Below are 19,316 nucleotides of genomic sequence, written 5' to 3' on the forward strand. Positions count from 1 at the left end.
TTCTGAAGTTACAAATCAGGCTTTGGCTACAGATGTCCATAAAGAGACATCCACAGTGAGGAACTACATAGTGGTCATCTGCCTGGTGAAATTTGCTTGTTTCTCCTGGCATGAACTTTGTCAGAGGCTTCAACAATCTCAGATGTGTGGTTGAGAAACACCCTAACAGAGGCCTACATCCTGAAGCCACTAAGCATTGAATCACCCATGTCCCTATCTGCTTTCCCCTTCCCAGGTGAGGATTGTTGGAGCCCTAGGATGAGCATGTGGATGCTATAGTTAGATGGGTGGAAGGCCTCAAGTGTCATCCTGTCTAAATGTTTTTTCAGGGAATGCTGCCTTCTTCGTATAGTGTTAGAAGTGTATCTTTGACAAACCCTGCAGCCCTTAATGTCATGCTCAGGGTGTAAACAAGGTGAACATCAGTTTTATACACAGGACTTTCTAAAATCCCTGTGGGGTAGATGTGATCCATGCCTTGAGGGGGAGAAGGGGTGCAGAGTTCTGGAAGGTCAGCCAAGTTTTGGGCCTTGATCTACTGAAGTCCCAATAATTAAGAGTACTGCAACAGTCAGGCATAAGGAGTGGGATTGGCAGAGGAAGACGTCTCCTGACCCGTCTTCCTCTGCCAAACCTCCCGCCAAGTCTAGGCCCAAAGTGGACCAGGGTTTTCCTTGCCTCCGGGTTGCCCCGTTTCTCCCTGGAGCCAGAGAGTTCCAGAGCTAGGTCTCCTGCCTCTGCCTACCATTGGCGCCATTCCAGGCCAGTGTCAGTAGATTTCTCTGTCTGGTCCACTTTGAGCCTATAAGAAGCCGAGGTGAACAGGATGATGATGAAGTTTCTTCAGTCCCAGATTCAGCTTTGGGTCTTGCCTGCTCCATTCCCCTCTGGAGCTGTGAACACACAGTCTGGTTTCCTCCTGATATCTCCTTCTCCGATCCAACCTTTGGCTTCAGAGTCCTTGGGTCTGAGGTTTCCTAGTGTTGAGTTGTCAGCGCCGATGGTCCATTGTACCTCAATGCCTACAATTACCTTGACCAGTTTAGCTCTGGTGTCTTCGGACCAGACTGATTCTCTGAGCTGTAGCTTCTGTGTCTGCTCAGAGGGGTTGGTGTCAGCTGGGAGGCTTTTGGAGCTATCCCTTCCCCTCTGGACTTTGGAGCTGAGAAGCTCAACTCCAACGTCCCCTTTGGTACTGGTGGGTGGTGGTCCAGGAGACTCGGACAGTTTCAGCTCTGGCTGCATGATATCTGGGGTCCTCACACCTTTGGCTTTCAAGGTGGTGGAGAGGATCCTCTCAGCTCCTTTGAGACCCTTGACACTTTCTTCCTCAGATTCCACACTGGCTCCTTCTGTTTTTGGCCGGGGTCATCCATCCTGCCCTCTCAGGGACAGTCTGTTACCAGACCACCCCAGGACGTTCCTCTTCAAGAATTCCATAAAGCTTCCAAGTCCTCCCCGGAGCTTCCCCCTGCAGAGGTGCCTCTGAAGCATGCATGTAAGAGGAGGTACTTAGATTCCCCACCAGAGTCTCTCACAGAGGATACAGATTTGGATGAGGAGGAGGGTTCCCCCAATGACCCCCTGACGATGTCTCTTTTGGGGACATCATGGAGATTCTGCACCAGAGAAGGTGGGTGGTCTTCCCTCAGACCCAACCCCAATGAGTCTGTATTCCTGGAGATGTTTGGCACAGGGCCTTCTACATCTTGGGTGTCACCCCCCCCCCCCGTGCATCCTTTGGTGGATCTTATCTTTAGTAGGGCATGGAAGCAACAGAACTTGTTTGTGCCCATTCCTAAGTGCCTAGACAAGGTTTGTAGCGCTCCTTTTGACAGGCCTGTTTGATCCAAGGGTTCTCCTGTCGATGCTATGGTGGTTGTGGTGGCCACGAAGAAGGAGCTGGCCCAGGAGAGCTCCTCAGGCCATCCTCTTGACAGGGAGTCTAGGGTGATGGACTGCTTTTGGAAGTGGATGTATATTTCAGCCACCTTTGCTCTACATGCTCTGAGCTATTTGGCCCATGTCACCAGACTGCAGAGGGACCTAGTTAAGTCTCTGAATCTGCCCCAGGGTCCATGTCAGAGGAGAAGGTCTTCTGTTCCCATCTGGCCACCCTGCCATTTCAAACACGTCCATGAGGCTACTTTCTGATGTGACTGGGGGTTCCTCTAGGGTGGCCGGGATTGGTGTTGCCATAAGGCAGCATGCCTGGCTCCGGCTTTGTGCTTTTTCGGAACCCTTTAAGGTGTCCTTCACGAACATCCCCTTTGATGGGTCAACTTTGTTTGGCAAAACTGTTTGTAACACTCTTACCCAGAGTGAGAAAGATGGGAAGACCTTGTCTGTCATCGGGATCCACTTCTCTACTGCACAATGTTCTTTTCCAGGAATCAGCGTGGGGTCAAGAAGTTGAGTTTGGAAGTCTCAGGGGTTTTTCCCAGTTTGCTTAGAGTCAATCTTCTACTAGGGGTAGAGGGAGAGATGACAAATGCACCCATGTGAAGGAGGGGTCTGAGGAACCAGGAGTCTTGAAATTCATTCTCGGACAGACCCTTTCAGCAATCCTGAAGGATTACCCGACTGCTGTACTGTGGAGGCAGTTGGGAGGCGTCTCGCCCTGCACCCAACAGCCTGGGAGTCCATCACAAATGATCGTTCGGTGCTTCAAATAATATCCAGAGGTTATTCCATCCCATTCCTTCATCCTTCCTCTCTAAAGAAAAACCTCAGACATTTCACCTGGTCAGTGGGAGACGGAAGCCATAGAAATCACCAGGTTGCTTGAAAAATGAGTCATCCAGCCCATCCCCCAGACCAGTCCGGATCAGGCATTTATTCCAAGTTTTTTGGTGCCAAAGAAAATGGGGACTTAAGACCCATTCTGGATCTTACTACCCTGAACCTGTCCATTGCCAGGACGAAGTTTCGGATGGTCACCCTACAGTCCATTCTGCCCTTTTTGCAGACGAATGACTGGATGTGCTCTATGGACCTTCAAGATGCATACTATCATGTGAAAATGAACAGATGCTGCAGACGGCTCCTTCGCTTTCAGCTGGGAGCCAATCATTTGAAGTTCGGAGTGCTCCCCGGGTGTTTACCAAAGTGATGGTAGTAGTGGTGGCTCAGCTGCAGGGGGTTCAGGTCTTCCCTTAACCTGGACAATAGGCTCCTTTCCACTCCCTCCAGGCATCAACTGATTCAAGCCATGGATTATCTCCTCCTTTTAGCCCCTTCCCTGAGCATTAAGATCAATTTAGTTTAGTCGAACTTTGAACCTGTTCAAGTGTTGGACTTTATAGGTGCTCAGTTGGATACGATACAGGGCAGGGTGTTTCTGCTTCCAAATAGGTTATTGTTGCTCCAACAACATGTGAAGTCTATTCTTCAGCGGCATCTCCACGCTGCAGGCATGGTTCTTCGAGCATTGGGGTCCATGGTGGCCATAATCACCCTTCTACCAACTGTATGCCTTCACATGAGGATTCTCTAATGGACCGTACAGTGGTCCCTTCTCAAACTTCCTTTATCATATCCGGTCTGACTATCCCAAGCTTGTCAGGACTCTCTTTGGCAGTGGCTTCAGTCCCCAGACCTTCTTCTGGCCCGCCAATTTATTCTTCCTTCCCCCTTGATCACGGTGACCATGAACGCCTCCCTGCTCGAGTTGGCGGGGGGTGTTGCATAGGACGGATTGTTCAAGGCACGTGGTCCTCTTTGGAGACCAATCTGCACGTCAGTATCCTGGAGATGAGGGCGATGCTTTTGGCATTGCAAGGCCTTCAGGCCTTTCTTCCTACTGGGACTATTGCCATCCAGACTGACAACATGTCAGTAGTCTGATACATCAACAAACAAGGAGGGACCAGATCTTATCCCCTTTGCTGCAAGACCATGAGATTGTGGAAGTGGGCGATCTCTTCCAAACACTTTCTGGTGGCAAAGCGCATTCCGGGGAAGTCCAACATCCTAGCTGACAGGCTGAGCAGAAGCATTCTGATGCCTTACTAATGGACTCTGAATCCTTTAGTAGCAGACATAATCTTTCAAAAATGAGGTAATCTTTGCTGTAATCTCTTTGCCTCTCCTTCCAACATGGAGTGGTGCAAGTATTTTGCTTTGAACCCCCCTACAGGGGAGTCACCCAGAAATGTGCTGGTCCATGCTTAACCCTCCAGTCTACTTTATGCTTATCCTCCTCTCCCTCTGATCCCCAAGTTTATTCAGAAAGCACAATAGTTGAAGAGCAAAGTCATTCTCATTGCCCACTTCTGGCTTCGACAAGTTTGGTTCCCCACTCTTTGGTCTCATCTAATGTGTCCTCCCTGGACTCTGAATTCGATTCCAGATCTTCTCACACACCCGTCAGGGGTTCCTCACCAGGTCTTATTTAGCCTGAAGCTCATCACTTGGCTACTGCAGTTTCCTTGATGGCCAGGACTCCCGAGCTCTCTTCACCTGTCAAAAAGATCTTTATTGTGGCTCATAAGGCTTCTACCAGGAAGATCTATTCCAGGAAGTTGAAACGTTTCTCTGTCTGGGCTTCTCAGCACAATCTGGATCCATTTACAGCTCCTGTCCCTGCTATTTTGGATTTTCTAGCTCATATTTTTCACAATGGTGCTAGTTTTTCTACAGTTAAAGTTCAGCTGGCAGCAATTTCAAATTTCCATGTAGGGGAGAAATCAGCCACCTTGGCTTCTTCTAAGCTTTGCAAGGCCTTTTTGAAGGGTACTTTTCTTCTTCGTCCTCCTACCAAGGACCCTACGCTTCCTTGGGATCTAACTCTGGTTTTACACAGGCCCTGGTTTATCTGCTATTCAAACCAGCTGTCGATTTCCAATTATCGTGGAAGACAGCCATCTTGCTGGCTATTACCTTGATCAGGAGGGTCTCTGAGCTGCAGGCATTATCTATCAAGCCCCCTTATATGCTCTTCCATAAGGGACAGATTGACTCTTCGTACTAACCCATCTTTCTTACCGGTGGTCTCTGAATCTAATAGTAACCAGGTGATTAATTTGACAGTCTTCTTCCCGAATTACTAGAACAAAGGGGAATACAAATTACATTTACTTGATGTTCACAGGCCTCTGTGGTTTTATTTGCTTAGAACCAAAAGTTTTCTACAGTCAGATCAACTTTTTGTATCCTTTTCTAAGCCACATCTGGGAAAGCCTATTTCTAAGGTCACTCTTGCTCATTGGATTTCCAGCTCTATTTCTGCGGCTTTATCGTTCCAAAAATTTGTATCTGTTGGGTCCCATCCGGATGCATTCTACCAGATCATTATCTACTTCGGTGGCTTTTTAGTCCAAGGTTGCTATTGATGATATCTGTTCAGCTGCTACCTGGTCCTCTGCATACTTTTATCTCCCCTTACAAAGTGGATGTTCTCCCCAGGAGCAAGGCTTCTTTTGGCTCAGCTGTGCTCTGGAACATCCTTCTGTGAGGGCCTCCCAAGGTTATTGTAGCTAGGGACTATGTACCATAGGCTGAAGACCAAATGAAAAACTACAAATTCAGAAAAAGAAGTTATTTACTTAGCATAACGTTCCATCTGAGTTTTTGCTTTTCATTTGACTTCAACCATCCCTCCCTCCTTCCCCCTGCTGTTTTGACTGTGTAGCGAACTGGACAGATGTAGGCGCAGGCTTCTTCTTGGCCCGAGCTGAGTCTGTGTGCACCAGTGCCTTTTTGATCAGGAATTAATTTTTTTCTGCTGTGGGGGGGTTGGTGCTATCCTGCAGCAAACCTGATCTGAGGGGGGGAGGGAGACCGGGGCATTATGGGTAGGGGAGGATCTTGGATTTCATCTCTGATGCAGGAGTATATGGCCGAGTTGGATCCGTGCCAGACCCAAGTCCCATAGGTTGAAGACAAATGAAAAGCAACAACTCAGATGGAACATTATGATAAGTACATAACTTATTTTTTTTAAACTTGAAACATCTTTAAAGTGTTTTACGTTTTACAGTTGAACTGAAATGATAGCATGTGGAAAATGCTAAAGCGCACACATCTTGATTCATCAAATGCTGCAGCAGTGATGAAAGTTGATGTGCAGTCTTTCTCACTGCATATAATAGCTGTGATAAAAGAGATTTTATTTCTGCCTGAAAGTATCATTTTGTGACCCACAGCATACTTTTTAGCTTTTCTCACAATCTTGGTAATTTATTATTTCTTCAGTCTTTTTTTGCCAGAAATGCACAAATCTTTACACTATAGCTTTTCATAACCATGAAGCAGCCTCAGTTTCTATCTTTAGCAGTTACTTTATCATTCTTGCTAAAAATTCACACAAGTTCAGACTTACTGTTGCAATAATGTCAGCTAATATGTACATGTTCATTACTTCAAGCCATTTAAGTTATACAGACTGAATTAATAGAGTCTGCTGTGTTACTATACAGATTTGTCCATTTCAGCATATGAACCCCCATGTCACATTTCATTATATAACATCTATTGCTATTTGCCACTGCTGCCATTTACCTATTTCTCATTTCCTAATTTGCCACTAAACGGTGATCATTTTCTTCCGTCTGTTTCTTCTATTAATTCTAGTATTTCTTTCCACTTTGGTTTCTCGCTCCTCTACCATTTACGGATGGTTGCTTTTTTTAGTTAACATGGCCAGAAGTGTAATTAGGGCAGGCTCCCAGCTCAACAACAATAAATCCTGTGTAAACATAATGTATTAAGTCAGTTAGAACCCTCAAAAGTATTTCTGCTTTTCAGATTCTGTAAGCCTTGACAACTCCAAAAAATGTATTCCCAGGTACCTTTCTTTCTTGCTTACATACATCTCTAGCACTCACCACTGGCCCAGAAGAGCACCTTTTGTAATCTTTCTGGGATATAAATTCTAAAAATTCTGAATTTTCTCATCTTTGTGCAAAATATATATCGTTCCACTGTTCCTTCATAAAATCCCTTCCCTATCTTCTTATTCCGGCTCTTCCTTAACCTTAGAGGAGGAGGTGAGAATAAATTGTCAGTCACGCTCCATATAGCCCTGTGTCTTCTGGTTATTATCAATGACATGGAAGCATTGTGCTTTGGAGTTAGTTTGGTTTATACATTGCTGCCAATGCCAGCAGTCTTGCTGGTTTGCTTTTAAGTTTTTGAAGAAAGTTTTGGTTTAGCTGGGCTTGCTGCAATATTGGGTCTATATTCTTTTTGCTGTCTTTGATTTGTGCATTTTTGGTCTTCAGTTTGATAAAGTTGGACTGGCTGCCACCGTGGTGCAGCAGTTAGCGTTGCCACCTCACAGCAAGAGGTTCTCCGGTTCGATCCTCGGCTGGGGTGCCTTCTGTGCGGAGTCTGCATGTCCTCCCTGTGGTCGCGTGGGTTTCCTCCGGGTGCTCTGGTTTCCTCGCACATCCCAAAGACATGCTGTAGGTGGATTGGATACTCTAAATTGGCCCTAGGTGTGAGTGTGTGCCTTCTGTGGAAGGTTGGGCACCAGGCTGGCAACCCGACACTATAAAACTCCACTGCCAATCATGAGCGGACAGGTGATCCACTGTGGCGACCCCTAACCAGGAAAAGCCGAAAGAAGAAGTAGTAGTTTGATAAAGTCAGACTGATGTTGCTATTAAGGTGGTAGGATATTGTTTAGTTTGTTTTTATTTGTGAACGTATTTGGGATACAGCTGGAATGGGTGCATACTTAGAAAGTAGTGATGGGTCAGAAAGTCCTGTTGTTTTTTCTAATGCCACGTGTATTCATACTGTGGATAAGTGTTGATCCTGCTTGACTTGCAATCTGAACATCACAATTTGTGCTTTTTATTTCTTCATTTTATTAAAGCTTGTATCCTAACAGGATTTTTCAGTGTACTACTCGTTGTGGTGGAAGCCTTTTTTTCATTTTTACTTAAAATTGACCTCTACAATTTCGGCACCGGGGACTCAAACCCCTTCTACTGTGCCATCTTTGGCACCAGGGTCTCAAACCCCTTCTACAGTGTCATCTTTGATTACAGAATCGGCCAACACTTCAACTCTTACTGTAGCAAAATCTGCTACAGTACCGATGCCCCTCTCGGCACAAAAATAGTCTCCCCAATTCTGGTCACTACTCCCCCACCTACTCAGTCTGCAAATCCTTTGACCATGGTGCCGAAGGGCAGAATTTTACCTCGGATCCGATTCTCCCCGTCGGTAGATCCCTTTTTCGGACAAAAGTTGCTCCCTTTCTAGAAAGCCCTGATTCTCCATCAGGAATGTCAACCCTCTCCTCCAGGAGCCTTTTGGAACTAGATGTAGTGAGGCTCATGGATCATCTCCTGGCGGCCAGGGGAATTCCATCTCCCTCTAAATCCTCCCTCCCACCCGGAGTTGATGAATTTTCTTCACAGACTCTGATTTATATTCCTCCTTTGACCTCCTTGGAGGTATTGGAGCCCTCGACACCGACACCTGGTTCCAGCTCCTTCGGCTCCATTGGTAGACCTTACCATGGCTCCGGAGCCTACCCTAAGATCCTCGATTCAGTCTGAGCTGACCCATCCTCGGGATCGTGACCCCTAGTACAGTGCCTATTTTTCTACGGTGCCGTATACTACGATTCCAGCTGTTTTGATGGCACCAAGTCCTCTTGTGGCTCCCTCCTTGGGGGTGGGCTCGTCAGAACGGGGTTTGACCCCAGTTCCGAGGTGGTCTTTCTCAATTCCGGGCTCCCATCCCTCTTTGGGTGGGCCTGCTTTCCAGGTGATGGAGAGGGCACTTGCCTCAGCAGGCTTGTAGCTGGTTCCTTCAGTGCCGGAATGCCACATTTATATGTCCTTTGAGCTGTAGCTGACACAGTCCACTGCTATGAGGTATTGAGCACGGGAACCTTGTAATACCCTACTGCAGGGCACCTACTCTTCAGAGTCCTCTTCAGATGGCCCACACTGAGGAGGTACCCTGTAAGAGATTGTGCAAGAGGAAGCACGTGGATTCCCCTGAAGAATCCCTTACTGAAGTTACAGATTACGATGAAGGGGAAGGGTCCCCACAGTCGCCCCCTGAAAATGTCTCCTTTAGAGACATACTAGAAATTTTAAAGCAGCGAGGAGACTGGAAGCCCACCAACCCTTCCTCTGAGGTTTCTGTAGTCTTGCAGGCTTTCTGTGCTCGACCCTCTACTTCCTGGGTGACCCCGCCTGCAGAAGATCTTGTTCAACTCATTGTGCAGTGTGCTTGGAAGAGTCCTGACACCATTGACCCTATCCCCCGGAGACCAGGCAAAATTCTCTCCCTTCCAGGGGACCACCCCCATTGGTCCAAAGGCTTACCAGTAGACGCTATGGTGGTGGCGGCGGCCACTAGGAAAGAACTCGCCGAGGAGAGTCCTACTGTCCATCCTCCAAACAGGGAGTCTTGAGCAATGGACATTATTTATTTAAAAGCAACATAATGAATATTACTACTCATTTTGTACAAATGCATATAAAACTATGTACAAAAACTAGTGAATTGTGCACCATAACTGTCCTAAACCTATCTAAACGTATGTTAAATTATAAAAGTCTTACTAAAAACCAATAATCATTTAGATTATACTATACTTTTTGTACATAGTTTTATATGCATTTGTACAACATGAGTAGTACTATTCATTATGTTGCTTTTAAATGAATAAGATTTAGTGTTTTAGAGTATTTGGTTTTTGGAAGGGTTTGGTTAGCAGTGAACTTAAAGAACAAGTTTTAAAGGTTTTTTCATTTTTTTATTTGAAGCGATCTTTGATTTTTATATAATATAAACTTTTTTTACAAATACTGGTAATATTGCTTTAATTAAGAAACTGAATGATGACATTATGTTTGTGATTAATTGCTTATTGGCTCTCAGTTTAATGCGAGTGTTTAAACTGGGAGACTGTGAATTTTTTGCTCAGTCTGAAGAAGTTGATTCACTTGTTTCAGTGAAAGCGCTAACTTTAAAGTGTCGAAGGATCCGTTGCCTGCTCGTTTTTTGTTTTTACTCAGTTTGGCAGTAGTAGTTTTTGGTTTTACCTCTGGAAGCAGTCGGGGGATGATTCTCTCTGCACCACCTTGCCTGGTGATCCATAACAACAGATTCTTGGGTGCAGACAGTAATTACCAGAAGTTATCACATCCCTTTCGATTCTTTTCCGAAGCCACAAAGGTGAATTCCCGATGTCCCACCCAGTCAACGGGAAGCAGCAGCTCAGGAAATACAAAAGCTGGTTCAAAAAAGAGTCATCCAGATAGTCCCACCAGACCAGGTAGAATCCATATTTTACTCAAGGTTCTTTTTAGTGCCAAAAAAGACAGGGGACTGGAGGCCAATTTTGGACCTCAGCATCCTAAATAAGTTTGTCAGACAGACAAAATTTCGGATGGTCACAGTTCAGTCTATCCTTCCGTTTCTGGAGAAAGATGATTGGATGTGCTCAATAGATCTCCAGGATCCTTATTATCACACAAAAATGGACAAACGGTCCAGTAGATTCCTCCGCTTCCGGCTGGGAGCCAATCACTATCAGTTCCGGGCACTGCCCTTTGGTCTCTCTACAGCCTCCAGAGTGTTCACCAAATTCATGACAGTGGTAACAGCTCACTTGAGACTCCAAGGATTCCGGGTGTTTCTGTACTTAGACGATTGGCTCCTTACATGCCCCTGTCAAACGTCTGCTGGTTACAGCCTTACAGTATACCCTAAAGCTAGCAAGATCCCTAGGGATTTCAATAAATGAAGAAAAATCCAAATTGGCTCCTACTCAAAATTTGGAATTCGTAGGGGCAACTTTCAACACCCAGTCTTGCCTAGTTGGTCTCATCTGCGGGTGATACTCTCTCAGGACAGGGTTTCAGCTTGTGCAGTCCTACAACTATTGGGATCAATGGCAGCATTGATTACTATAGTTCCCCTAGCAAGACTACATATGAGACTCCTACTCTTAGCTCTTAGCAGCACAGTGGTCCCCTCTAACTCATCCTATGTCCTTCCAGGTCCGCATAACAAATCGATGCAAACAAGATTTAACTTGATGTGTGAAGCAGGAAGAAGACCTATAGGGTTGTCCCTTCTCAGCCCAAGGCCGTAGTGACCATGGATGCTTCCCTGATAGGGTGGAGTATTTCCAGGGAAATACAGTCCAAGGCATTTGGTTCCCCATGGAGGCCAACCTGCATATCAGTGTTCTAGACCTGAGGGGAGTGCTTCTAGCGTTACAAGCATTCCAATCTGTCCTCCCGTCAGGGACAGTTGCTATCCAGTAAGACAGCATGTTCATAGTCTGGTATATCAGTAAACGGGGGGAACCAAATCCTATCCGTTATGTCGAGAAGCCATGAGAGTTTGGCAATGGGCGATATCTTCCAACCACTTTCTGATAGCAATGCACATTCCTGGGGATTCCAACGTAATTGCAGACAAACTGAACAGATGCATTCTCTTGCCTCACAGGTGGTCCTCAACCCTGTCATAGCGACGAAGATCTTCAGTCATTGGGGCTAGCCTTACTGCGATCTATTCACGTCTCCCACAAAACACAAGCGCAGCAGCTACTTTGCCCTAATTTCCCCTCTTCCTCTGATACTGCAATTTCTAAAGAAAGCTCTTCGATTGAGAAGCAGAGTAATCCTCATTGCTCCCTATTGGCCCCAACAAGTTTGGTTTCCCTTCCTTTGGCTTCAGCTAGTACATTGACTGTGGATTCTGGATCCAGCTCTGGAATTGCTGTCACACCTGCAAGGGTTTATCCATCCTTGCATATCGAGCCTCGAGCTGACAGCTTGGTTCCTCCACTTCTTCAGTAATTGTTAGGGAGAATAATCTGTCCTCCTCTGTATGAAACATTCTTTTGGCTTCCCACAAACCGTCCACCAGGAAACTTTATCTTAGCAAATGGAGAAGATTCATTATTTGGTCTCGAGAAAAAGGTCTTGACCCCTTCTTGGCTTCAGTGAGTGCTGTACTGGACTGTTTATCAAATCTCCTCCATTCGGGAGCAGCAGCTCCCACTATTTGAGTACACCTGGCTGCTATCTCAAACTTCCACAATGGCTTCCAAGATTCGTCCTGGATATCTCAACATCTTTGTAAAACCTTTTTGAAAGGTGCCACGCACACTAGACCGCTCTTCAAAGAGCCAATCGAACCTTAGGACCTGACTTTAGTTCTACAATCCTTGACTCATCCTTTCAAGCCTGCTGCCAATTGAGATATAAAATTTTTATCCTGGAAAACTATTTTCTTGGTAGCTATTACGTCAGCAAGGCGAACATCTGAACTGCTTTGTGCATAATACGTCCTTACATGGTTTTCCATAAAGACAGAGCATCACTCCGGACTAATCCCTCCTCACCTAAAGTTATTTCAGATTTGACGATTAATCAAACTACTGACCTACCAGTCTTCTTTCCCAATCTTTCTACTAAAGGAGAATATTGTCTACATTTCCTTGATGTATATAGACAATTGCATTTCTACTTGGACAGGACTAAATCACTACAAAAGTCTGACCAATTATTCGTATCCTTCTCAGGACCACATTTGGGGAAATCTGTCTCTAAAGTAACTTTAGCTAAATGACTGAGAGATTGTATTTCCTTTGTCTACCAGCAAAACAAAGTTCTTCTACCAAATAAGGTCAAAGTGCATACAATCAGATCAGTGGCGACATCTGTTGCCTTCCATTCAAGGGGTTCCATGGATGACATTTGTGCAGCAGCAACATGGACTACTTCACATACCTTTATCACTCATTACAAATTGGACTTGGTCTCCAGGGGGAGAGCATCCTTTGGTTTAGTGATGCTCAGGAATATCCTTCCATAGGGCATCCCAGGACATCAAGTAGCTAGGGACTCTGTCCCATCCTTCATGAATGAATGAAGATTAACAACATCAGGTAAAGAAGTTATGTTCTTACAATAACGTTCCATCTATGTTGTTGATCTTCATTCATTCATTCATTACATCTCACCCTCCTACCCCCTCCGAAAGACTCCTGGAGATTCGGATTTGGTCCAAGCTCTGTCATAGGGAATTTGCTCAAATAAAGCCTCCACTTTCTTCCTTACGGGCAAACTCAGTCTGAGGTGATAGAGAGAAGGGCACTATGGGTAAGCTTAGCTTGATATTTTTTTGGCTGGCACATGCTTGTTATAACAGCCAACTCTGTTGTGAGGATGGAACCGATACCCATCAGTAATGAATGAATGAATGAATGAAGATCAACAACACAGATGGAACGTTATGGTAAAAACATAACTTCTTTTTATTTTTCTCTGTGCTCAACCTGTGCATTAATTTACCACTTAGGAGTGTCTACTGGGGATCTGCCTACAAAAAAAGAAACACAAAAACATATATATGGGTCTGGGTAGGTTAGGTCAGCTGTTGATAAAGTTGACCACTTTCATGCATTCTTAATTGGAGACAGGAAAGTAGATAGACTTTGGTGTGAGATCGCTATTATACCAGGGTTTGGGAATATTGCCATTCCCCAGTGCTGTGAGACCTCAGTGTTGGTATATTCAAGTAGTGGGGAAGGGGTTTATTGCAGGAGCAAAAGAACACTTTTTTTTTTTTTAATGCTCTGAGGTTATGTCTTGGGGAATGTGCACTGTTTTGGGTAATGGTATGCATTTCTCTTTGTGTGAGCGCATCCACATGATGCATATATCTATAGTACAGGAGGATCCAGCTGGGCAGGGATGAGATTGAAAATGCTATGACAGCTTTGCCATCCTGGAGGAAAGGGTATCAGTCATGTCCTGCAGCATCTAGTAGATGATCAGGAACCAGGCTTGAGTGTGAAGGACAGACATGAGCAGTTTGCTTGCTCAAACAGTGTCTCTCATTGCAGGAAGCACTTATTTATGCTCTAGGCATGACAATAGTTATGAAAGAAATGTGCAGACAGATACTGTTTGTTTGTGGTCATTGTAGTAATTGAGTCATGTTCTAGTCCTGCCTTGACATTCTTTCTTTTGGCCAGTTTAAGATTTGCAGTTTGAATGCTGCCATGGCATAGTTCATCCATCCTACAAGTTATGGTAGAGAGAGCACTATCATTTACATTATATCTTACCCATGCAGAAGGCTGGTACTGTGATATTTTATCTGATCCATTTTTTGAGAACGAGTTAAAAAAAAAAAAAAAAAAACCTTTTAAAGTTGCATTGGTGCTGCAGTTTGTGATTCTGTATGTGGGAGTGCTTCATTCACTTTGAGAGTGTTGTGGCATTTGCCTTAGTTGGATTACCATTGCTGGTAATATGAATGCAGCCTTTTTTTGTTTTTGTTTTTGAAACGGAGTCTAGGTTTTCTTCATTTTACTTGTATAGTACAAAGATTCATCCATTTAGTTTACTGGTACTGATAGAGCCACAGAAGCAAGGAGGCAAAGTTTGTCCCATTCAAGTCAAACCAGAGCTTGCTAATAAACTACTGATCACTATTTTCATCCTCGGAAATAATAATGGGAATTATTAACTATAAAAAAAGGAAACTGTATTGATTACAGTGCCATGTTATCGCACACTGGGCCTGACATACACATGACTGGATAAGAAATGCATCCCACACTGTAAAGAATGTAAATGGAGGTGACATATCAGTAAACTTAAAAAAAAAAAAAAAAAAAAAAAAAATAGTGCTCCATTATTTCTTTGTAGTATATAACCTTTTACTGCTGTGCTTTACATAAATCAGTTTAATATATTAAGAGATCCTAACTTGCATTGTTTTTTTTTTTTTTTTTTCTTTTTGTTCGTAGTACATCCATCACAGACTGATACACCTTACCCCAGCAGACCATGATGATTTTGTTAACATCATTCGTAGTGCCAGGAGTGCATTCTGCTTGACACCTGTGGGCATGATGCAGTTCAATGACATCCTGCAAAACCTGAAGCGTGGGAAACAGACCAAGGAGCTGTGGCAGCGAGTTTCTTTGGAAATGACTACTTTTTCTCCATGATGCCAGCATCCACCCCTCAATGCCTCAGTGGTTATTTGGATTACACTTCTTTTTTGTGTTTCATATGAACACCCATATTTTTAAACCACTAGTTGCATATAAATCTGCTGTGATATTTCTCTTCCAGAAGGTGTTTTTATTCAGTCTTCCTTTTTTCATTTGGTTGCGAAGGGGAAGTGTATTAATAACTAAAGGCATGGAAGGGTTTCCAGATATGCTAGTAGTTTACGGCTGTAACACCTGAAGTGTTTGTTACAATGATGGCATCTGCTGTCTTTTTAACCTTGTAAGCTGGTGTTCTGAAAGACTACTGATATTCAGTTAGACTCAGATTTATATTCACTTGGGGACACTCCAGACTCCTTCAGTGGAACATGACCTAATTATGCAGGACTTAAACACATTTTTTTTCCTCATCTGAAGATGGGAGATAATTTTAAGTTAGGCATCTTATCTCACTTTAAATTGTCATTGTTTCTGTGGGGGTTCATTTTCTGCTGTTATGGAAGAAGTATGCAGAGAGATACTGATGCATTTGTGCTAGCAAGTTAAATCTACCCATCTCCTAATATAGAACTGAGAAATGATTACTCGACTGGAGGTATCTGTTCAATGCTGGACACCACGAGGAATCGTTAGTCTTTTTTTCAATTTTGCAGTTATTACATCTGACTCAGATAGGTTTATTTCAATTTTGTAAAAGAAACTTTGGATTTAAAGTGTAAGATTAAAACATTCGAGTGTTTGACCCTTGTGACTTCCATGTAATGCTAGTTTACATATCTACATGTTTAATGCAGTGTTTCTGGTATCCAAAAGGGGACTGAGATTATTTAGTATGAGAAAAGGTTTAGCATGCATGCTGTTCAGATGTGAGAGAGCGGAAGTTAAGTGATTTATTTATGGTTTGACAGTGTGTAAGTGTGGGATTGAGAGATAAAAATCCATTTTTTCACAGTTTACAGTCTTAAATTGCTTTCTCTATAAGTACTGTGCAGGTTAGTTTCATTTGAATGTAGTTGATAGAATGCCTTTCCTTGTCTTTATGCCTAACTGAAACTGGAGGTACGAGACAAAGACATACAAGATCATTTCCTGGTGGGAGCTGTGCCCAGGTACAGAGTGTATGCCGTGGTTAACTCCCCAATTATGTCAACAGGGTAAGTTGTAATTAGAAGTGGCTTTTCAGTCTTTATGGACTATGACAGTGATAAGGCCAATATTTTTGTGAGTTTTCACAGTTAAACAACAAAATATTGCCACAGAACCTTGCTCCAGCACCAGAAAAACTCCGTACTCAGTAGAAACAGCTGAACGCAATTTTTATTATTAAGCGTTTTCGCCTTGCTGAAAGTAGCTTGGCTTCTTCAGAGGTAAAATAACATTTAATAATCAAACAAGGTTAAATAGTCTAAGGAAGTGATGTCACTAAAAAACAATTAACTAAAAGGAAACACGTTCTTTTTTATATATATATATGTAAATATTTCAGCATGCTTCAAGTGTTCTTGTTGTTAATACAAAATTACGTCCTGTAAGTTAATACTAAACAAACCTAACGCTATATACTTAAAAAATGTACAAGTCTACTACATGATTTATAAAAATATATATATAAAAACCCCAAAACAATAATATAATAATTCATGGGAAAGTTGGAATCATGAATAATAACTCCTTAATTTTAAAACCGGTAAAATATTGCAATTATCGTTCAGACCGGGGGAATGGAAGGCATCAGTTCTAAATTGCCATTCCAATTCTTTCAATTCCAACAGTAGTGGAAAGGGACCCCCTCTAATGGATTGGAAAGTTTGATCTATTGCCATACAGGAGAAGCTATGTCCAGGGAAATCTATTAAATGCTTAGAAAGGGCATTATTGGTGTTTTTAGTCCTTATAGCATACAAGTGCTCATAGATTCGATCACGTAATCTGCGGTCCGTCTTTCCAATATAGAAAGACGGACAGCAGTTGCAAAATGCAATATAAACTACTGCTTTACTTTCACAGTTCAGGGGCATTTTGATGGTATATTTCCTGTCCCTTACTGTGAAAGAATTGCCAACTCTTACAACATTACATCTGTTGCAAAAGCCACACGGGAACATCCCTAATCTCCTATTAAACCTATTACCGTGATTGTTGGTCTGCAGTAATTCCTTTAAATTTTTGTTCCTTTTGAATACAAACTTTGGAAAGGAACCAAATTTTTTAACTAAAAAGGGATTGTCTAAAATAAAGTCCCAATTCTTTTTAATAACTGAGACAATCTCTCTAGAATCAAAGCTAAATGTAGTGATGTAACTAAGGGACGGATCAAATCTTGTTCCTTCTACCGACCCTACATTCTCAATATCTATTCTCATTCCATGTTGGGAGGTGTTTATTAAATCTACCCCTACTGTGTTTATTGACAAAATAGCCCTAAAAAAACCGTTCTCTCTCTTTGTGGCTACTTCATCCAGTATCTCCTGTACAAAATAGTAAGGGTAATTTCGTTTTAAGAACATGTCAGTTAGAAAATTACACTCAGCATAGAAAAAATCCAACGTACTGCACATTCTCGCTGCCCTTACAAATTGGCCTTTAACTATGGCCTTTTTCTGCCTGCGTGGATGCTGGCTGGAGAAATGCAAGAACGAATTGCAGTACGTTGGTTTTCTAAATATTCTTGAGGTAAACACCCCTTTCTGTAAATCTTTTTCAAGTTTTACATCTAGGAAATCAATTTCTGAAGTAGCAAACGTGTAAGTAAATTTCAAAAACTGTGTGGTTGAGTTAATTTTAGAAACAAAATTACTAGCTGTCAGTTCATCACCCTCAAATAAGATGAAGATGTCATCTAGATATCTTGTGTAATATTTGACAAGGCTAGACAGGTCACTTGATGCAAAAAGAAAATGATTTTCCCAATAACTCATGAACAAGTTGGCGACTACTGCTCCACAAGGGGAGCCCATAGCAACCCCTTTTTTTTGCAAGAAGAATTTTTGATCAAACATAAAGTAGTTATAGGACAACACTATATCCAGCACTCCAATAATCACATCTATTTCATTGTTAGGTGCCCCTATTTCCAAAAGTAGCAAAGACAACCATTCAAGTGCTTCATTGTGGGGGATAGAGGTGTATAAATCAACCACATCAACAGTGAGAAAATTAAACTCACTGTTGAAGGGTTGATTATTAACCGCCTCTAAAAGTCCCAAGAGTCTTTGCAAATCAATGGAAAGTACTCCATATATTTGGACAACATTCTGTCAACCAATTTAGCTGCAAAATAGGTAATGGAGGACCTGCCATCTATTAAGGCTCTCATAGGGGGGTTCAACAGGTCTTTATGTATTTTTGGGATGCGAACATTACCGGTATTTTTGGTAATGTTCTATCAATGAAATTATATGTATCCTGATTGATTTTGTTTTCAAGAAACAAATCACGGTAATATCCCCTTATTCTATTGTATGTACAATGCACTTCATTCAAAGATGCTTGATTGTATGCATCTGATTCTAAGATATCAAGCATCTTTTCTTTGTAAGTGCTATCATTAAGTACTACAAGACCTCCGCCTTTATCTGGTTTAAGCAATCTTATAGATTTATTACGAAGATTGCATAACATTTCTGTTTGAGCTCTAGTGATATTAAATTCAAATTTGGACCTAGTTCTACAGTTATTAGCAAATAAGTGTCTCAAATCAATCTCGCATGCTTGTTCAAATACCAGTAATGCGGGGTGAAGTGGTGGATTAAACACACTAGGAGGTTTTAAAGGGGACAAATTAATCGAGTCATTAATTTCTTCATTAAAAAATAATTTCAGATTCAGCTTCCTAATAAAACATTTCAAATTGATTAACTCTGTAGAAACATCTCCAGACCTGCTGGGAACAAAATTGTAACCATATGCTAACAATTCAATCAGTTCTTTTTCAAATATACAGTCAGTAAAATTGTAAATTTTAAAGTCCCCTGTTGAATTTGTCAAAATTTCAAGGCCTGCAGTCCTAGGAATTGAACCCCTCTCATTGTCCTCCAAAAAGTTACTCATTGGTACCTCTTCAGTCAAAGTAACAACCGGAGAATTGACAAGTTCTAGTACTATCTCCTGTTGGGGCGTTGACGCGGGTTCCGTTGTTCTAAAAAATTATTATTGTTCTTGCTCCAGTTAGAATTACTTCTTTTATTAGTAGCATAGTAATTCTTAATTCTATTACTACGTCTTGGGCCAGTCACAGTAGTAAATTCTCCCTCGTCAGGTATATCATTGTTGGCATTAACATCTTCCAAGTTACTGGCCTCCAAAACATTACTGGAGTTTTGCCCACCTGTTACTCGTCCTTCTCTTTCTGAAT

At 42.6% G+C, this 19,316-nt stretch overlaps 1 protein-coding gene across 4 annotated transcripts in view; it reads left to right on the top strand.

Annotated features, from left to right (window-relative positions):
* The window catches only part of ZSWIM8 (zinc finger SWIM-type containing 8), a 2,719,879-nt gene extending 2,704,175 nt beyond the window's left edge, over positions 1-15,704 (top strand). For all 4 annotated transcript variants that reach the window (XM_044056095.1, XM_044056097.1, XM_044056096.1 and 1 more), the window contains exon 26: positions 14,753-15,704. In XM_044056095.1, the coding sequence (XP_043912030.1) occupies positions 14,753-14,956 (204 nt within the window). In that variant the 3' untranslated portion in view covers positions 14,957-15,704. The remainder of the gene's footprint in view (positions 1-14,752) is intronic.
* The last annotated feature ends 3,612 nt before the right edge of the window (positions 15,705-19,316 follow it).

The sequence above is a fragment of the Protopterus annectens genome, chromosome 14.part0, assembly GCF_019279795.1.
Source record: "Protopterus annectens isolate FY-2018-M chromosome 14.part0, PAN1.0, whole genome shotgun sequence".
Classification (NCBI taxonomy): domain Eukaryota; kingdom Metazoa; phylum Chordata; order Ceratodontiformes; family Protopteridae; genus Protopterus; species Protopterus annectens.